Source organism: Aristolochia californica, unplaced genomic scaffold, assembly GCF_029961685.1.
Source record: "Aristolochia californica isolate CCGP_79_NKW_82.1479 unplaced genomic scaffold, dmAriCali1.0.hap1 SCAF_16, whole genome shotgun sequence".
NCBI classification, from domain to species: domain Eukaryota; kingdom Viridiplantae; phylum Streptophyta; class Magnoliopsida; order Piperales; family Aristolochiaceae; genus Aristolochia; species Aristolochia californica.
This window is the reverse complement of record NW_027181837.1, coordinates 2,119,481-2,133,273: the sequence shown is the minus strand read 5'-3', so window position 1 is coordinate 2,133,273 and position 13,793 is coordinate 2,119,481. Positions and strand designations below refer to the sequence as shown.

At 36.6% G+C, this 13,793-nt stretch overlaps 2 protein-coding genes across 2 annotated transcripts; both read left to right on the top strand.

The window, feature by feature from the left end:
* The first annotated feature begins 800 nt into the window (after positions 1 to 800).
* LOC137953029 (GATA transcription factor 24-like) lies at positions 801 to 6,358 on the top strand. Its single transcript, XM_068800212.1, has 8 exons — positions 801 to 1,287; positions 2,211 to 2,300; positions 2,382 to 2,524; positions 3,554 to 3,670; positions 3,895 to 4,000; positions 4,572 to 4,652; positions 5,082 to 5,141; positions 5,665 to 6,358. Exons 1-8 carry the CDS (start codon positions 961 to 963, stop codon positions 5,743 to 5,745), a joined length of 1,005 nt encoding a protein of 334 aa, XP_068656313.1. The 5' UTR covers positions 801 to 960; the 3' UTR covers positions 5,746 to 6,358.
* Positions 6,359 to 7,464: 1,106 nt separating this feature from the next.
* Positions 7,465 to 9,550, top strand: LOC137953525 (pentatricopeptide repeat-containing protein At5g65570). Its single transcript, XM_068800950.1, has one exon. The coding sequence runs from the start codon at positions 7,465 to 7,467 to the stop codon at positions 9,307 to 9,309; it is 1,845 nt and encodes a 614-aa protein (XP_068657051.1). The 3' UTR covers positions 9,310 to 9,550.
* Positions 9,551 to 13,793: the final 4,243 nt, after the last annotated feature.

Genomic DNA, 13,793 nt, shown 5'->3' with positions numbered 1-13,793 from the left:
AAGTTGAACTAAAATGGGATGTCACCTTTGGGTTTTATCATTGATACGTTATATTATTGCATTTTAAAAAAAAAAATCACACTTGATTATATCCAAACCGGTCCAATTTATTGTTAAATGGACAACCCAAGGGGTTGAGCCTCCTCTCTCCCTTTCTTCATCTCTCTCGGCCTTCCAAAAGTTTCCTTGCCCCCTCTCGTCCCCTTTTTCTTTGTAGACGGAGAAGAAAGGAGAAGAAAAGAGAGCCCCTTTATATCGTAAGAGGGATTTCATATACATGATGAATGACTTGAGTGGTTTAACTAAGTTTTATCTTATTATAAGTCTAATTTGCCGCTAAGTTCGACATGGTCGGGTTGAATCCAATTCAATTATTTAGAGCTTGGATGCTACAAATATTATTTTAGCTAAATTAAGTCAATTTAGGGCACATTATAACATTTATGTCAATTGCAAATCAAAATTTTCGTATAAAAACTTAGGAATAAAACCATTGAATCACAATCCAAATCTTTACTCGGTCCACATTGACTATAGTCTACACGGATTAAGTTCGATTGACCCGTGCCCACGCTGGCATGACCCGTGCGACTCTATTAAAGAACAAGAAGGATGTAGCGCTTTCCATCAAATTTTTTATTTTATTTTATCGCCTCTGTCGACGTCGCCCGCCTTGTTACGGAACGCAGGGGTACGGTTCGTAAATTTAGCTAGTTCAGGGGTGAGTCGTGCGGACGTTCTCTCTTTACCCTTTTTTACATGTTTTTCTCACCTTTCAAACGTCCAATTTCTTTTCAATTGAATATAGGGTTGGGCAAATCCCAAATTAAATTCGCTACTGCATCTCCGCAACCGTAGCAAGGGAGGAAAATCAAAAGAAAGTGTTTTTCTTCTTTCTTCCGGATTCTGATTGTGAGAAGAGTGTGAGATAGTTAGGGTTTCTGCTGTGATGCTTGAGGGATGTCGGAGGCAGATCCGCAGGGGCTCAATGCTCAGCCGATAAATTCTCATCCTCCTGTTGCGGAGTCGCATCACATGCATGTCATGCATCTTCCCGGCCAGATGGACGGCGCCGGCCCGGGCGGTAACGATGGCCCCGTCGAGCACTATGAGGATGGCGGTGCTGATGAGGGCATGGAAGGGGGCGGTGACGAGGCCATGGAGGAGGTCGCTATTGATACCGTTGATCCCAATTTCGCCCTCCCGTTGCGGACGCAGGGGATGAATCAGCTCATGCTCTCCTTCCAAGGGGAGGTGTATGTTTTCCATGCTGTCTCGCCTGAAAAGGTGTGGTTTCTTATTGAAATTTCTTCATCAAATTCGACTTCGTACAAATTCTTAGCTGGCTGGCTACAACTTTTGGTTGTAGTTTGTGGAAAGTCTGAAGAGAGTTTTTAGAAATAAGAGTATTAAGGACTTGAAGAATGGTTATGATTTTCTTGGAAATGCTTGTTTGAATAAAGTACTCATTGGTTGTGACGTTTTTTTGGGAAGTTCTTGCCTTTTCCGCTTTCTTTTACAAATATCCACTCTCCTATGCGGGCGGCCTTTTCGTTTAAAGTCGGGATTGTTTTGTGGCCCTTACTGCGCAACGGAAATGACTGATAGAATTGCTTTCTTCTACCGAGCCACTTCTGTCAAAATATTTTAATTCCACTTTTCACTCCCGGAGGAGGGAGAAGTGAGGTCCTTTTATATGGGGTAGAGTTCACTTTTGGTTAAGACTGTTTTGAGCAAGATGGCATTAATGACATCATCATTTATCACAACCTTATATTTCCTTTAAAAGAACATGTGTGCAATATGTCGAAAAAGTTAGGGACAGTAATTAAGAAAGTGGGTCACTTGGTGAAAGAGAAACTGAAGCCTACTTGTGCTTAACATTCAGTTCCAGATTTTCATCCACTGTCCATTTGTTGTTCCATTCTTTCTTTCTTCCCTTTAGATTCCCAGTAATTGTCATGCAGTTGTGCCCATTCATGGCTGGAAGCTAGTTATGGAAGAAGAGGCTTAGCGACATAAAAACAATACTTGGGAATCACTTCATGCTAGTTGACAAACATGTTGTGAGATGTTGTTAGGTGCCCACTATGACATTCTTATCCAATAAATTGATTGAGAGAATCAAAGTTTAATTGGTGAGACAGTCTTGTGACTTCTGAGGCTTCCATGCCAGAACAATCTGATTTTATGTTTGGGCATTCATACAGGTGCAAGCGGTACTGCTCCTGTTGGGAGGTCGGGAGATTCCTCCTAGTTTGCCTAGCACTCCAGGAGTGGCTCAACATAATAGTAGTAGGGTATGTTTCTAAATTTGTTCTCTTCTGTCAATATTTTTTCATATGAGGTGTTTATTTCTGTCATGTCTTAATTCTCACCAGGTTGCCAGTGGTGGTGATACTGGAAGACGATCCTCTGGTATACCACAACGTCTTGCCTCTCTTCTTAGATTCCGTGAAAAGCGAAAAGAGCGGTGCTTTGATAAGAAAATTCGTTATACTGTTCGTAAAGAAGTTGCGCTAAGGTATGTTGTTGGTTGTTCTGAATCTCATGGTTCTTATCCTTGTAAAACTATTTTTGTCTCTGATATGAACCAGATGCATTTGGAGGTCATTCAGATCTCAAAAATTACAGTGCTTGCTTCTCCATTTCAACTGCAGTTAAAGACTTACTGCTATGTTGTGAATCAATTATCTTGTTCTCTCTCGAAAAGGAGCCTGAATCTGTTCCTTGCTAAGCTTCTTTCATTAGTTAAAAAGAGTTTCTAATATAACAAAGGCCATTTACATGTTGGGCATTGTGAAAGTCATGAACTTTTATAGAATCCTCAGAAGTTTAATATTGTATCTTTTAGAACATTGTGCTATTAAATATAAGTTCATTTGAAGTTGTTCCTTTACATTGGTACAGATGCATACCATAATATTAGATAAAAAAAGTAAAACAAGAGAAACAAAGGAAGCACTTGATTCTATTTTAGAACATTTGTGGAGTATATTTTACATTAATGACAAATGCTATGTTGTAAATATTTATGACCCAGCCACTTGTTAGAAAGCGTTATGAGAATGGAGAAAACGTTGTATGAAAATTAGTTTTTAGCACATGATGCTAGGTATATATAATTAGTCTATTAAAAAAATTGTCAAATGATAATTGATAAGTCTTGTCTTCAATACTGCATTCATTAAGAAAAAAACAGGATTTGGTTTATACCTGTTCATTTACTGGAAAGGAAATCATGGAGCTGCTTGCAATGTGAATGGGGTTTTGTTTATTCTATGCGTCAAGCATGTGTATACTTGTTAAAAGTGTGCAGGTATATTTCTATTTCTTTTTTTAAAAACATATTCTTAATTCCTTTTTCTCTGGAACACCATTAAACCATGAAGAACTGAAAGTGAGTGATATCTCTGGTTTGCTTTATAGCTAGTATTATTGCTGAAATTTTTAACTAATTGAAAAATTTTGGGTTTTTTCTCATTGTGCATTACTGCTATTTATAGCATGGGGTTAGTTTTCATATTAATTTTCTTCATTCTATAATGTTTAGGATGCAACGTAGGAAGGGCCAGTTTGCATCAGCCAAGCAGATAGCTGAGGAAATGGCATCACCTTCTCCGAGTTGGAACTCCCCTGGATCACAAGATGAGCCTCACCTAGCTACTGTGTAATCTACAAACTGTTTACTGCCTACTTTCCTTTTTGTGGAATGGATTTATATGTAACTTTGTTAAGCTTTTCGGCAAACACGTGGAGGTGGTGGGCCATGGTTTGGCCCCATTGCAGCTGCTTTCTACCAGCACTTGCAGTTTGGGGCATGCTTTTGCTTTCAATTTGTTGCACTTGGATTCCTCCTGCCTTGGCTTTTATATCTTTATTTGCTGCACGCAGATGTCATCATTGTGGCACTAGTGAAAAATCTACACCTATGATGCGTCGTGGACCTGCTGGTCCCAGGACATTATGCAATGCTTGTGGACTGAAATGGGCAAACAAGGTTTGTGTCTGAAGAGTTACACTTTTTCAATGAAATTCACTACTATCATTACGAAGTTGTTGTTTCGGGCTTAGTTCTTTTGTATGGGTTGCTTTAGAATTTGCAAGTTAGCTCTGGATTTTGAAAAGAAAACTGCATCCTGAATGGATTTAACACACTTGACAAAAAGTTGGTGGCTAAGAGATAGGAGGGATGTGCACAAATTTTGGCTTTGGCCTCAAGAAGGGCATGAAAATCACCTTTAAAGGTGTATCTTAAAACTTGCAATCAGGAACAGTGGAGGCTTCAAAATATTGAAGGGTGCCTTGTGATTGATTGTTGGTAGTCAAGGTGATTTTTTTAGATTTCTCAAAAAAGCTTATTTCTTTGAAAGTTATTCAGTGTATGTGTCACAGGTTCGTGGTAATTGTGAAGTTTTATTTCTTATTAAAGCCTTTTTTTGGAATGTGGTCGCATATGCACACACAGATTCACAAACTCAAGTCTGCACAATGGAAAAACCCCATCTGATTATTGAGCCAGGCCCAATTTACCAAAAGCTATTCTGTGACATGTGTATGTTATGTTGCAGGGTGTTTTGAGAGACCTATCTAAAGCTGGAGTCCAGCCTGTGATTGTAAATGAACAACTCTCTTCTGTCACAAATGAGCAGGTGTGTATCTTTAGTGGCAGCCACTTGAATAAACTATGGTTGGGATGCCATATCAGCATGTGTAATTGTTTTAATGATTTAGAAGCTTACAGAGCTTCCAAGCCTATGTGGGGTGCTCTGAGCGACTTAATGATTATGTTGTCCTGTATAGAGTCTGAGAGACATGCTAATGGCCTGAGAAATTTGATGGTCCTTTGAAGTGGATTTCTTACCTTTCAAAAACAAAGATCATTTGGGTTTGAAAGATTACTCAATTTGTGCTTGTCGATTATGGTACGAGTCTGTCACGAAGATCTTGTTCTTGAATAAAAGTGCAGCTTACAGAGACAACTTTCTCATTCAATACTTTGGAATGATTTGCTCAACTCATTTAAAAATTTCAAAAAGTAGAATAAAAGTAATATTTCACTAAGTTAATTCGGTATGCAGGGAACTGTGGCTGATACTACTACTACATCAATCCAGACTCCTTTAAACCAAAGTCAACAGGTAGTGATGTCTCTGCTGATATGTTCAGATAAATGCATGCAATCAAGTAGTTACATAAGAGGATGTAACTGAGTAGGATTTAAATGATACAGTTGATTTTTCTTATGTTGTTTGTTGAGTGGTTAACTATGCTGTTTTGAGATATCAAATTTGAAGCCTAAATAAAATTTCTCTCTGTTCTTTTTATTTTTCCTTTACAAAAATTGTCTGTTAAGTAAGTGGTACAACTGCCTGAAGGCTTTCTTTGTTCATTTGTTCTTAGCAAGCATTACTGACACACACACACACACACACACACACACACCAATACCAACAAATTGATTTTTTGATTTTTGGATTCATCCTGTCATGTATAAAAGTTAGTATTCTTCTCTACTTACTACTGGAATTTAGCATTGGATGTAAGCAATCGGTGTAAACGAAAATTTGACTAAACTCTGAACTACAACTGAGACAAAATGGTGCAATATTTCTGTTACTTCTATTGCTATTCATATTTTCCTGACTCGTCACATTTCTACAGAATGAGGTCAACCTTCCAAGTAACAGTCAACCTCTTCTGCCTGCTTCAGAGGAAAATAAATCTGCTGCCGTGGAGTTGTGAGAATTATGATGGCCAGAGCTATTTGGTGCAGGCCCTGTTGGACACCCTTAACAAGGTCCTTTGTTTATACCTTAGCATAGAAATTTTGCCTGGTGGGAATGTCTGTAATGAGTATTTGAGCTGGTGAGCCTTGGTCTAATATGTTCATTTGGCCAGGCCTTTGTGTAACTTCCATTTATGTGCATTTCCATGTGGGTGGTCAAGGGTTATGTTTGATTGAAATGTAGGGACAGTTTTGGAGTACACATTTAAATATCTTATAAATAATTTACACATAATTAGAGTCCATGGATTCTTGGATGGAGTGGATGTCTATGTAAGAACTACTCTCTGGCAGCAGCAGTGGTCCATCGTCAGAAACCTGGGGCGGCCGTTACTAAAAGGGATGTTTATTGCTCACACGGAGTTTGCTAGTCTGTAAAATTTGGTGTTGTAAGACTGTGTTTAGATTTCTGTTTGTGCGCATTTATTTAATCCTCATTTTCAGTTGGTAAAAAGCTTGGTATGCAGTTTACTTGTACAAGCTTTTTGACAAGAAGCTCATTACTAAGACAGGTATCATTTTCTATATTGTATAGCTTATACTTACTCAAAGATCTTGATCCGTTATTGGTTTGAAGCTTATGAGACAGCACTTCCGCTGTAGCTTTACAGTGTTATCTACTATTGCGTTTGGTGCATATTTTGTTTTGTGCCATTGTAACAAGTACTTACCAGGGTTTGTCATGTCAAAATTGTGTGTTCAAGTATCACTTGAATCCTGCAATAAGGAGCAATTGCTTGTTTAAGCAGGTGTATTTATTGACGAGATTTGGGGAAGAACTTTTGGGGGTGTTGAGCTGAAGGAAACATTTATTTGGTGCTTGGTTGAAATCCCACCATTTTACTAGACAAATCTTATAGAAGTTACGTATATATATATGTGTGTTAGAATTTAGAGAACAATTGGACATGTTTTTTCACTAGAAAGACATGAAAGGACATTCCCACAGCCATGCTTCTTTGTTACCAGAGGTGGAGGAGGAAGCTTCGTTCTATCAATTCACCTGGAAGTGGAAGGAGGTAGGGGGTGTCCTATGGTCGTGTAGAGCAGGTATGAAGACAGGGTTCTTGTCACCCTACTTCTTACTTAAATGGGGTGTTTAGGTTTGTTTGGAATCTCGTGGAAAAGAAAACGGAGAATTTAATTATTATTTTATTTTTATTAATTATTTTAGGAATAACAATGGTCAAATTCTCATTTTTGTTTTTGTTTTCTAGGGTTCCAAGTAGGTGTTTGCATCCAAAGAGCCCATAAAAAAATCAAAAGAAAAAAAGGGCTGTGGATTTGAATTATAATAAAAAATATCTGATCTCAAAAACTCCAAAAACGTTGGCTATTTAAGGGGACTACTATGGACTCTTCAAACTTTTTCTTCGATTAGATGTTAATGTGAATGAACCATGTAGTCCTACCCCTAATAGATTGACTTAATATAATTTAATTTTCCGATTAAAATCTTATTATAATGGTACCTAGATTATATGTTAGATTTGAATTATAAGGGCATATTCATAATTAAGGTACCTAATTAGTAATCTTTGGAGGTATAACATTTAATAATACTATACTTGAAAATTATCCAGTAGATCGTTGTAGAGCAGAGAGATTCCCACGAAGAAACCAAGCCTGCGCTGTTGGTTATGTTATGATCGTCGACAGAACCAACTACCGAAGCAATGCAGAGAATTTTCTGCGGGAAAGGCATCATTAACAACATATCAGCAAATTTCTTTAAAATATACAAAAGCTTTCGTGGGGTGATTTCTAATTCTGAGAACCAAAACTCCTCGTTCGTCGGCAACAGAACATTCGGAGCCGAATCTGACGCAACCAATTACATTTCGCTTCTTCGAGAATGTACACTTAGAAGGTCTATGGCGGAAGTGAAAAGGGTACACTTTCAGATGAAAACTTCAGGGTCGGATTACCTGAGTTTAGGCAACAAACTGATTGATGCGTACCTCAAGTGTGGAAGTATCGAGGAGGCCCGCAAAGTCTTCGACGAAATGCCTCGAAGGCATATCGTTACATGGAACTCTCTAATTTCGGCCTATATTCGCTCTCATGGGAATGAAGAAGCACTTGAACTCTATCAAAAGATGTTACCTGAGGGAGTTATTCCCGATGAGTTCACCTTTTCAAGTGTCCTTAAAGTATTCTCAAATATGGGTCTTCCACGTGAAGGCCGAAAAGCTCATGGAAGACTGATCTCTTTGGGTTTGGATGTCAGGAATATCTTTGTTGGAAGTGCACTTGTCAATATGTATTCCAGTTTTGGGGATTTGCAGGATGCTCGGCATGTCTTGGATCAAATAGTTGAGAAAGATGTGGTTTTGTTCACTTCTTTGATTGTTGGCTGCACACAGAATGGGGAAGACTCTGAGGCTTTAAAGGTTTTTGTTAATATGGTTAGTGAAGGAATAAATGCTAATGAGTTTACAGTTGCCAGTATTTTAATTGCATCTGGTAATTTAGCGGAACTGTGTACAGGGAAGGTCATTCATGGTATGATGATAAAGTTTGGATTTGGGTCTGCTGTTGCTTCTCAGACATCACTTCTCAGTATGTACTCCAAATGTGGGTTGGTTGATGACTCTGTGAAAGTTTTTTATCAGGTTGTCAATCCCAATCTTGTTACTTGGACAGCTGTAATCACTGGTTTGGTGCACAATTCTAGAGAAACACATGCTCTTAAAATGTTTTGCAGAATGATTCGTGATTCAGTAAATCCGAATGCTTTTACCATATCTACAGTTTTGCGAGCTTGCTCAAGTCTAACTGTACTGCAAGAGGGGAATCAAATCCATGCTCATACTATTAAAACAGGACTAGACATGTATAGATTTGTGGTAAGCGCGCTTCTTGATTTGTATGGGAAGTGTGGGACCATCGAAATGGCAAAATGTATTTTTGACAGCTTAGGTGAGCCTGATATCGTTTCTATAAATTCCATGATCTATGGTTATGCTCAGAATGGCCTTGGTGAAAAGGCAATTAGACTATTTGATCAAATAAGTAATTGGGGTCTCCAACCCAATGAGGCAAGCTTCATTTGTGTCCTCTCTGCCTGTAGCAATTGTGGCTTGCTTGAAGAAGGCAAAAGAATCTTCTCCTTTCTATGCAGCAAACGTGTTTGTGGGCCCACAAGGGATCACTATGCATGCATGATTGATCTACTTGGTCGTGCTGGAAGACTTGAAGAGGCTGAATGCCTGATTACCCAAATTAAACAGCCAGATGTAGTCCTGTGGCGAGCATTACTTAGTGCATGTAAAATTCATGGAGATGTAGAAATCACAAAGAGAGCTGAAAAATTTGTGCGTGAGAATGAACTAGGAGATGAAGGAACGTATGTTCTGATATCAAATATTTATGCCTCAACAGGGAACTGGCATGAGGTTGACAAGATGAAAGCCTTGATGAGGGAGATGAAATTGAAGAAGGCACCTGGATTGAGTCGAGTTGAAGTGAACCGGGAGAAGCATACATTTATGGCTGGAGAAGAGACATACCTGAGATGAAGTGAAATCCATCACAACTATCGGAATTTCAATGAGAAGGTTAGGGGCTTGGATTATGTTCCTAAATCAACATTTATGCTGCAACTCTCGATGATATGGTGGGTTGGTTAGTACTTGAAGGGAAATTGATATAGAGATGTGGACATTGTTGTTGACCACATGGCATTCAATATTCTTGCAAGTCTATTCATGTAGTATACATGCATTATTTTGGTGTCTCACAGGTAAAAATACTTAAATTATGAAGAGAAATTATGTAGAGAATGCTAATGGTTCTCATTGTGTTCTCTTTGCAACAAAAGGCTCACTATGCAGAAGACTTGTGAATGGGACATTTGTGCAAGTGATGTACAAGTGGTAGCAACCAATGGTAATAGATAATCTTGTGGATGTTTCTTATGACGCAAATGGGAAAAATTTCAAAGCATGACCCAGTCAAGGATTCAGCACTCAGATAACAGTTTTATGGGGTAACTGAGATAAACAGCCTAGAGAGATTGGTCCACCTTTTCAAGGGAAACTTGTAAAATAAACAAGAATTGATCAGTAGACTACTAGCCAGCAACTGGAAAGTAAGACAGTGGATGCGAAAAGCTTGTCGCTGGCTTCAGAGAGGATCCGCTTTTCTCTGATTTTATCCTCGCTATCCTACAAAACAAGATTGGCATGTCTGCATCATTGTGTAACCTCAACATCGAGCATTCTTTCATTCTTTTAGTGGCTCTTTCTTGGACATATGCATGGATGCCTGCAATTCCCGTACTGCTGTGAGAACTTACTTGACTCTATCCACCACCATCATATGTTTATGGTATCTAATTGTTTGCCATCAAATTTCTCCTTCAATTTGGCAAAACCTAACTTCTATCTGATTGGTCACATATTTGTGCCGAGCTATTGACTTCATTCTTTTCCAAGCATGTATCAATTTGGTGTATGAACATCCAATAACCTGTGCTGCATATGTTATAGATCTGAGCAATCCTATTTTCCATGATCGAAATGGTTAGAAACCTTACTTCAGATGTTCCTTGATGCCTTTCCGTTCTTTATAATTTGGTGACTGGGGCATATGTGTATATGGATAGAAAAGATATTTTCCATGAATAAATTGGTCTTTTTAAGCTTATTCAGAGTTTAATATTAATTTAGTATTTGTTTTATTTTTATTTGGTAGATGGAGTTGAGAAGTAATTTCTGAGGGTTTTACATTAGAGGTCAAACTACACTATTTGCTACATTTTTGCTACATTAATGTCATAAAGATAATATGGTTAAGAGAGGGGGAAAAAGGCATCACACAGTGATTTGGGAATCACTCTCAAAAAGCTTTTGATTGGTGCCAGAAGTTAATTTATACAATTTTCATTTATCAACTGGTTTGGTACAAGACTTTTAGAATTTCCTAAGTTGGCTAGTCATTATGGGATGGACCTTGACTTCACAAGCTGAATAGCAAGAATTATGTAATGTGGGTGTGGATCTAAAAAGTAACTCAAGTTCATTTATGAGGATCCACATTCTCATGTAATTGAAGATTGATTCAGTTATGTGAGGCTTATCAATATAATGGAGCTTTAAATTAGTAGTCAAGTGATATTAAGTAAGACTATTAAGGGATTCCAGGTGACATCACTGGGGATTTTGCCAGGGTCAAAATTTATGTTGGGTTTATGATTTGTGTGCATGATTTTTCACCATGCAGGGGGGTGGTAAGTCTCTTAATGATTTCCTTGGTGAGATGGATAGTGTATAACAAGAAATTTGTGTCTATCATCCCAAAGAGACAGGAAGGTAGAGGGAAAAACTGAAGAGTAGCTTGATTTGTTCCCACTCTTTGTCCAGAGTATGAATCCTATTAGGGCTCAAGCATTAGCTAGCAAAAAGAATCCATCATTTAAGGAGACATGTGCTAGAGTGTTAAAGGCAAAAGCTAAAAGTTCCTTGCATTGGTTTAAAGTTTCTAACTTATATATTTTAAAATTCATTTTTCTAATACAAAATTTATATAATTTACATATTATAATATAATTTATTTTTTATTTTTATTTTTATCTTATATCATATCATATTATATATGTGATAAAATTGTTGTATTAAATACTATATTTAGACCAATACATGGATTTTCTCATCACCTCAACAAACAAATCAAAAACTCTCTCGATGAGTTAAGTAAAGGTCTTGACTGAGAATGTTTGCTTTTGAGTCAACACAGAGCCTCTCAATAGGCTGATTTTATAATGCGAACACAAAAAATAAAAAATAAAATATATTCAATATTATGTGCTATCTTTATGTTACAATATCTCAATAAGTATTTAATTGATTTGATTTCAAATTTTAAAGCCAGATGTAAATTTCGGATTGGTTTTTCAAGAACAGGAGATTATAGTTAAATCAACTTGATTTCAAAATTCTTGCTCATGAATAATAATCTAAACTTGTTTAAATGATTTCAAAATGTAATAGAGCTAGTTCAATTATACTCAATCAAGATCAATCAAAAGATTTCAAACTAAGTGCATGTTGAATATTGGATTTGAAAATTCAGGCTGCAATTATGAACAATTATGCAAACACCGAAACAAATCTTTTACTAGACTAACATATGATTCCAAAGTACTTAGAGCAAAGGTTTAACAACAACAACACCAAATAAATAAAATTTTCAATGTACTGGCACAAAAAATACTTATCTCCTTGAGAGATAGCTTTTCAAATACTCAAATTCAATCTTCAAATTCAATTTCAAGGTGTGGGAGTGTTTAGAAGTGGTCATTTTCCCTTAAGCATTAAGATTATGGTTGTTTAGAGCAAAACCAACTTAAATAAACAAATTGTCAACATTCAAAAATTGAACCATTGAGCTTGAAAAAAATATAGTTTGTCCTTTTGGGGGGGTTCGTCCACAATGAAGTGGTATGAATTCCCCCTGCATTACCTAGTTCATTAAAAAATGGTGTTAGTGTAGAAAGACTTGAATTGAAGTGAGATTACACAAACGGGAAAAAGTTGTTTCCTACCTATCCCCCCCCCCTCCCCCCGCAATTCTCCTCGGCCTTCGTCTCCCAACGATCTCTGCTCCTCTGCAATCCTTCAGCAAAGTGTTTTTTTTTCTCCTATCTTCCCCCACCCCCCGTTGGCCTTCCTCCCTCTCGGCCTCCCACTCTTCCACCCCCCCCCCCTCCCCCCCCCCATTCGGCCTCCCTCTCCTCTCCCTCTCGACCTCCATCGCAGAGCACGGGAAGCCGAGCCTCTGTCACAAAGCCCCTCGGCCTCCCGGCTTCTCTTCTCTCTCGGCCTCCCTATTTTCTCCCTCTCGGCGTATCGTCGGAGAGTCGCCTCCGTTGCCCACTGGCCCGTCGCTAAGGAAGATGAAGACGATGTTTAATTTTTCCTAAGTTAGGAAAAATTAAACCATCGTCATAATTGGTTTAATTATCCAATTAATTAAACCATTAGTTTTTTCATTTTTTGTTAATATATTATTAATTAATAATATGTATTATGTTATTGATACATTAATATATTTATTTATTTATTATGTATTTTTTATTTTTTATTAAAATAGTGAGTTTTAATGTTAAACTATATCTTATGTTATTACAAAATAATTTATTTATTTATTATATTCACTTATGTTATTTTTAAATTTTTTATTTATTTTAAATAATTTATTCTAGTCACATGTAGTTAGTATATTAATTTATAATAAATTGTAATCATTAATTGGTTTAATTATCCAATTGTTATAATTAATTAAACCATTAGGTTTTTTTTATTATATTCTCTTGTGTTATTTTTTAATTTTTTTAATTAATATTATATAATTTATGCTAGTCACACGTAATTATTGTTTTAATTTATAATAAACTATAATCATTACATAATATAATATAGTTTTTTATTAATTAGGATATTAATATATTCTAATACTACACGTTAAATCACTTATAAGTGTAGTAACCACGTTTATTTTTGTTAATTATATGTTTAAGTATATGTTTTATTTAAGTATATTATAAAAGGTTACTCATTCTCTTCTTTATATCATATTTTTCATTTGGGAGCACTAGACATCTAGAAAGTCTTTTAGGTGTTTGATGTTGATCCACATGGTTTCATCTCCAAAGCTTTGGAGCAAATACTTCTACTTAGTTCGAATGGATTTTTTTTACTCGAGCTGTTTACGGCCTTTTATCGATTGTATTACCATAACCTTATTGAGACATTTATGTTTTTAAAATATTTTAATTTATATAATTAATAAATTAAAAGTATTTATTATCATAAAAATTAATTCAACGAAGATTTGATTTAAAAAAAAAAAACAAAAAAAAAATTGATCTTGCTTCTCCCACATCCAAAAGCTCTATATTCTAAATGGGTGATGTTTTGCTCAAGGCCACCACAAGGCTACAATGCATATGATAGAGGCTCCAATAGAAAAATAAACGATGACATCATGAGACAAGCAGGTT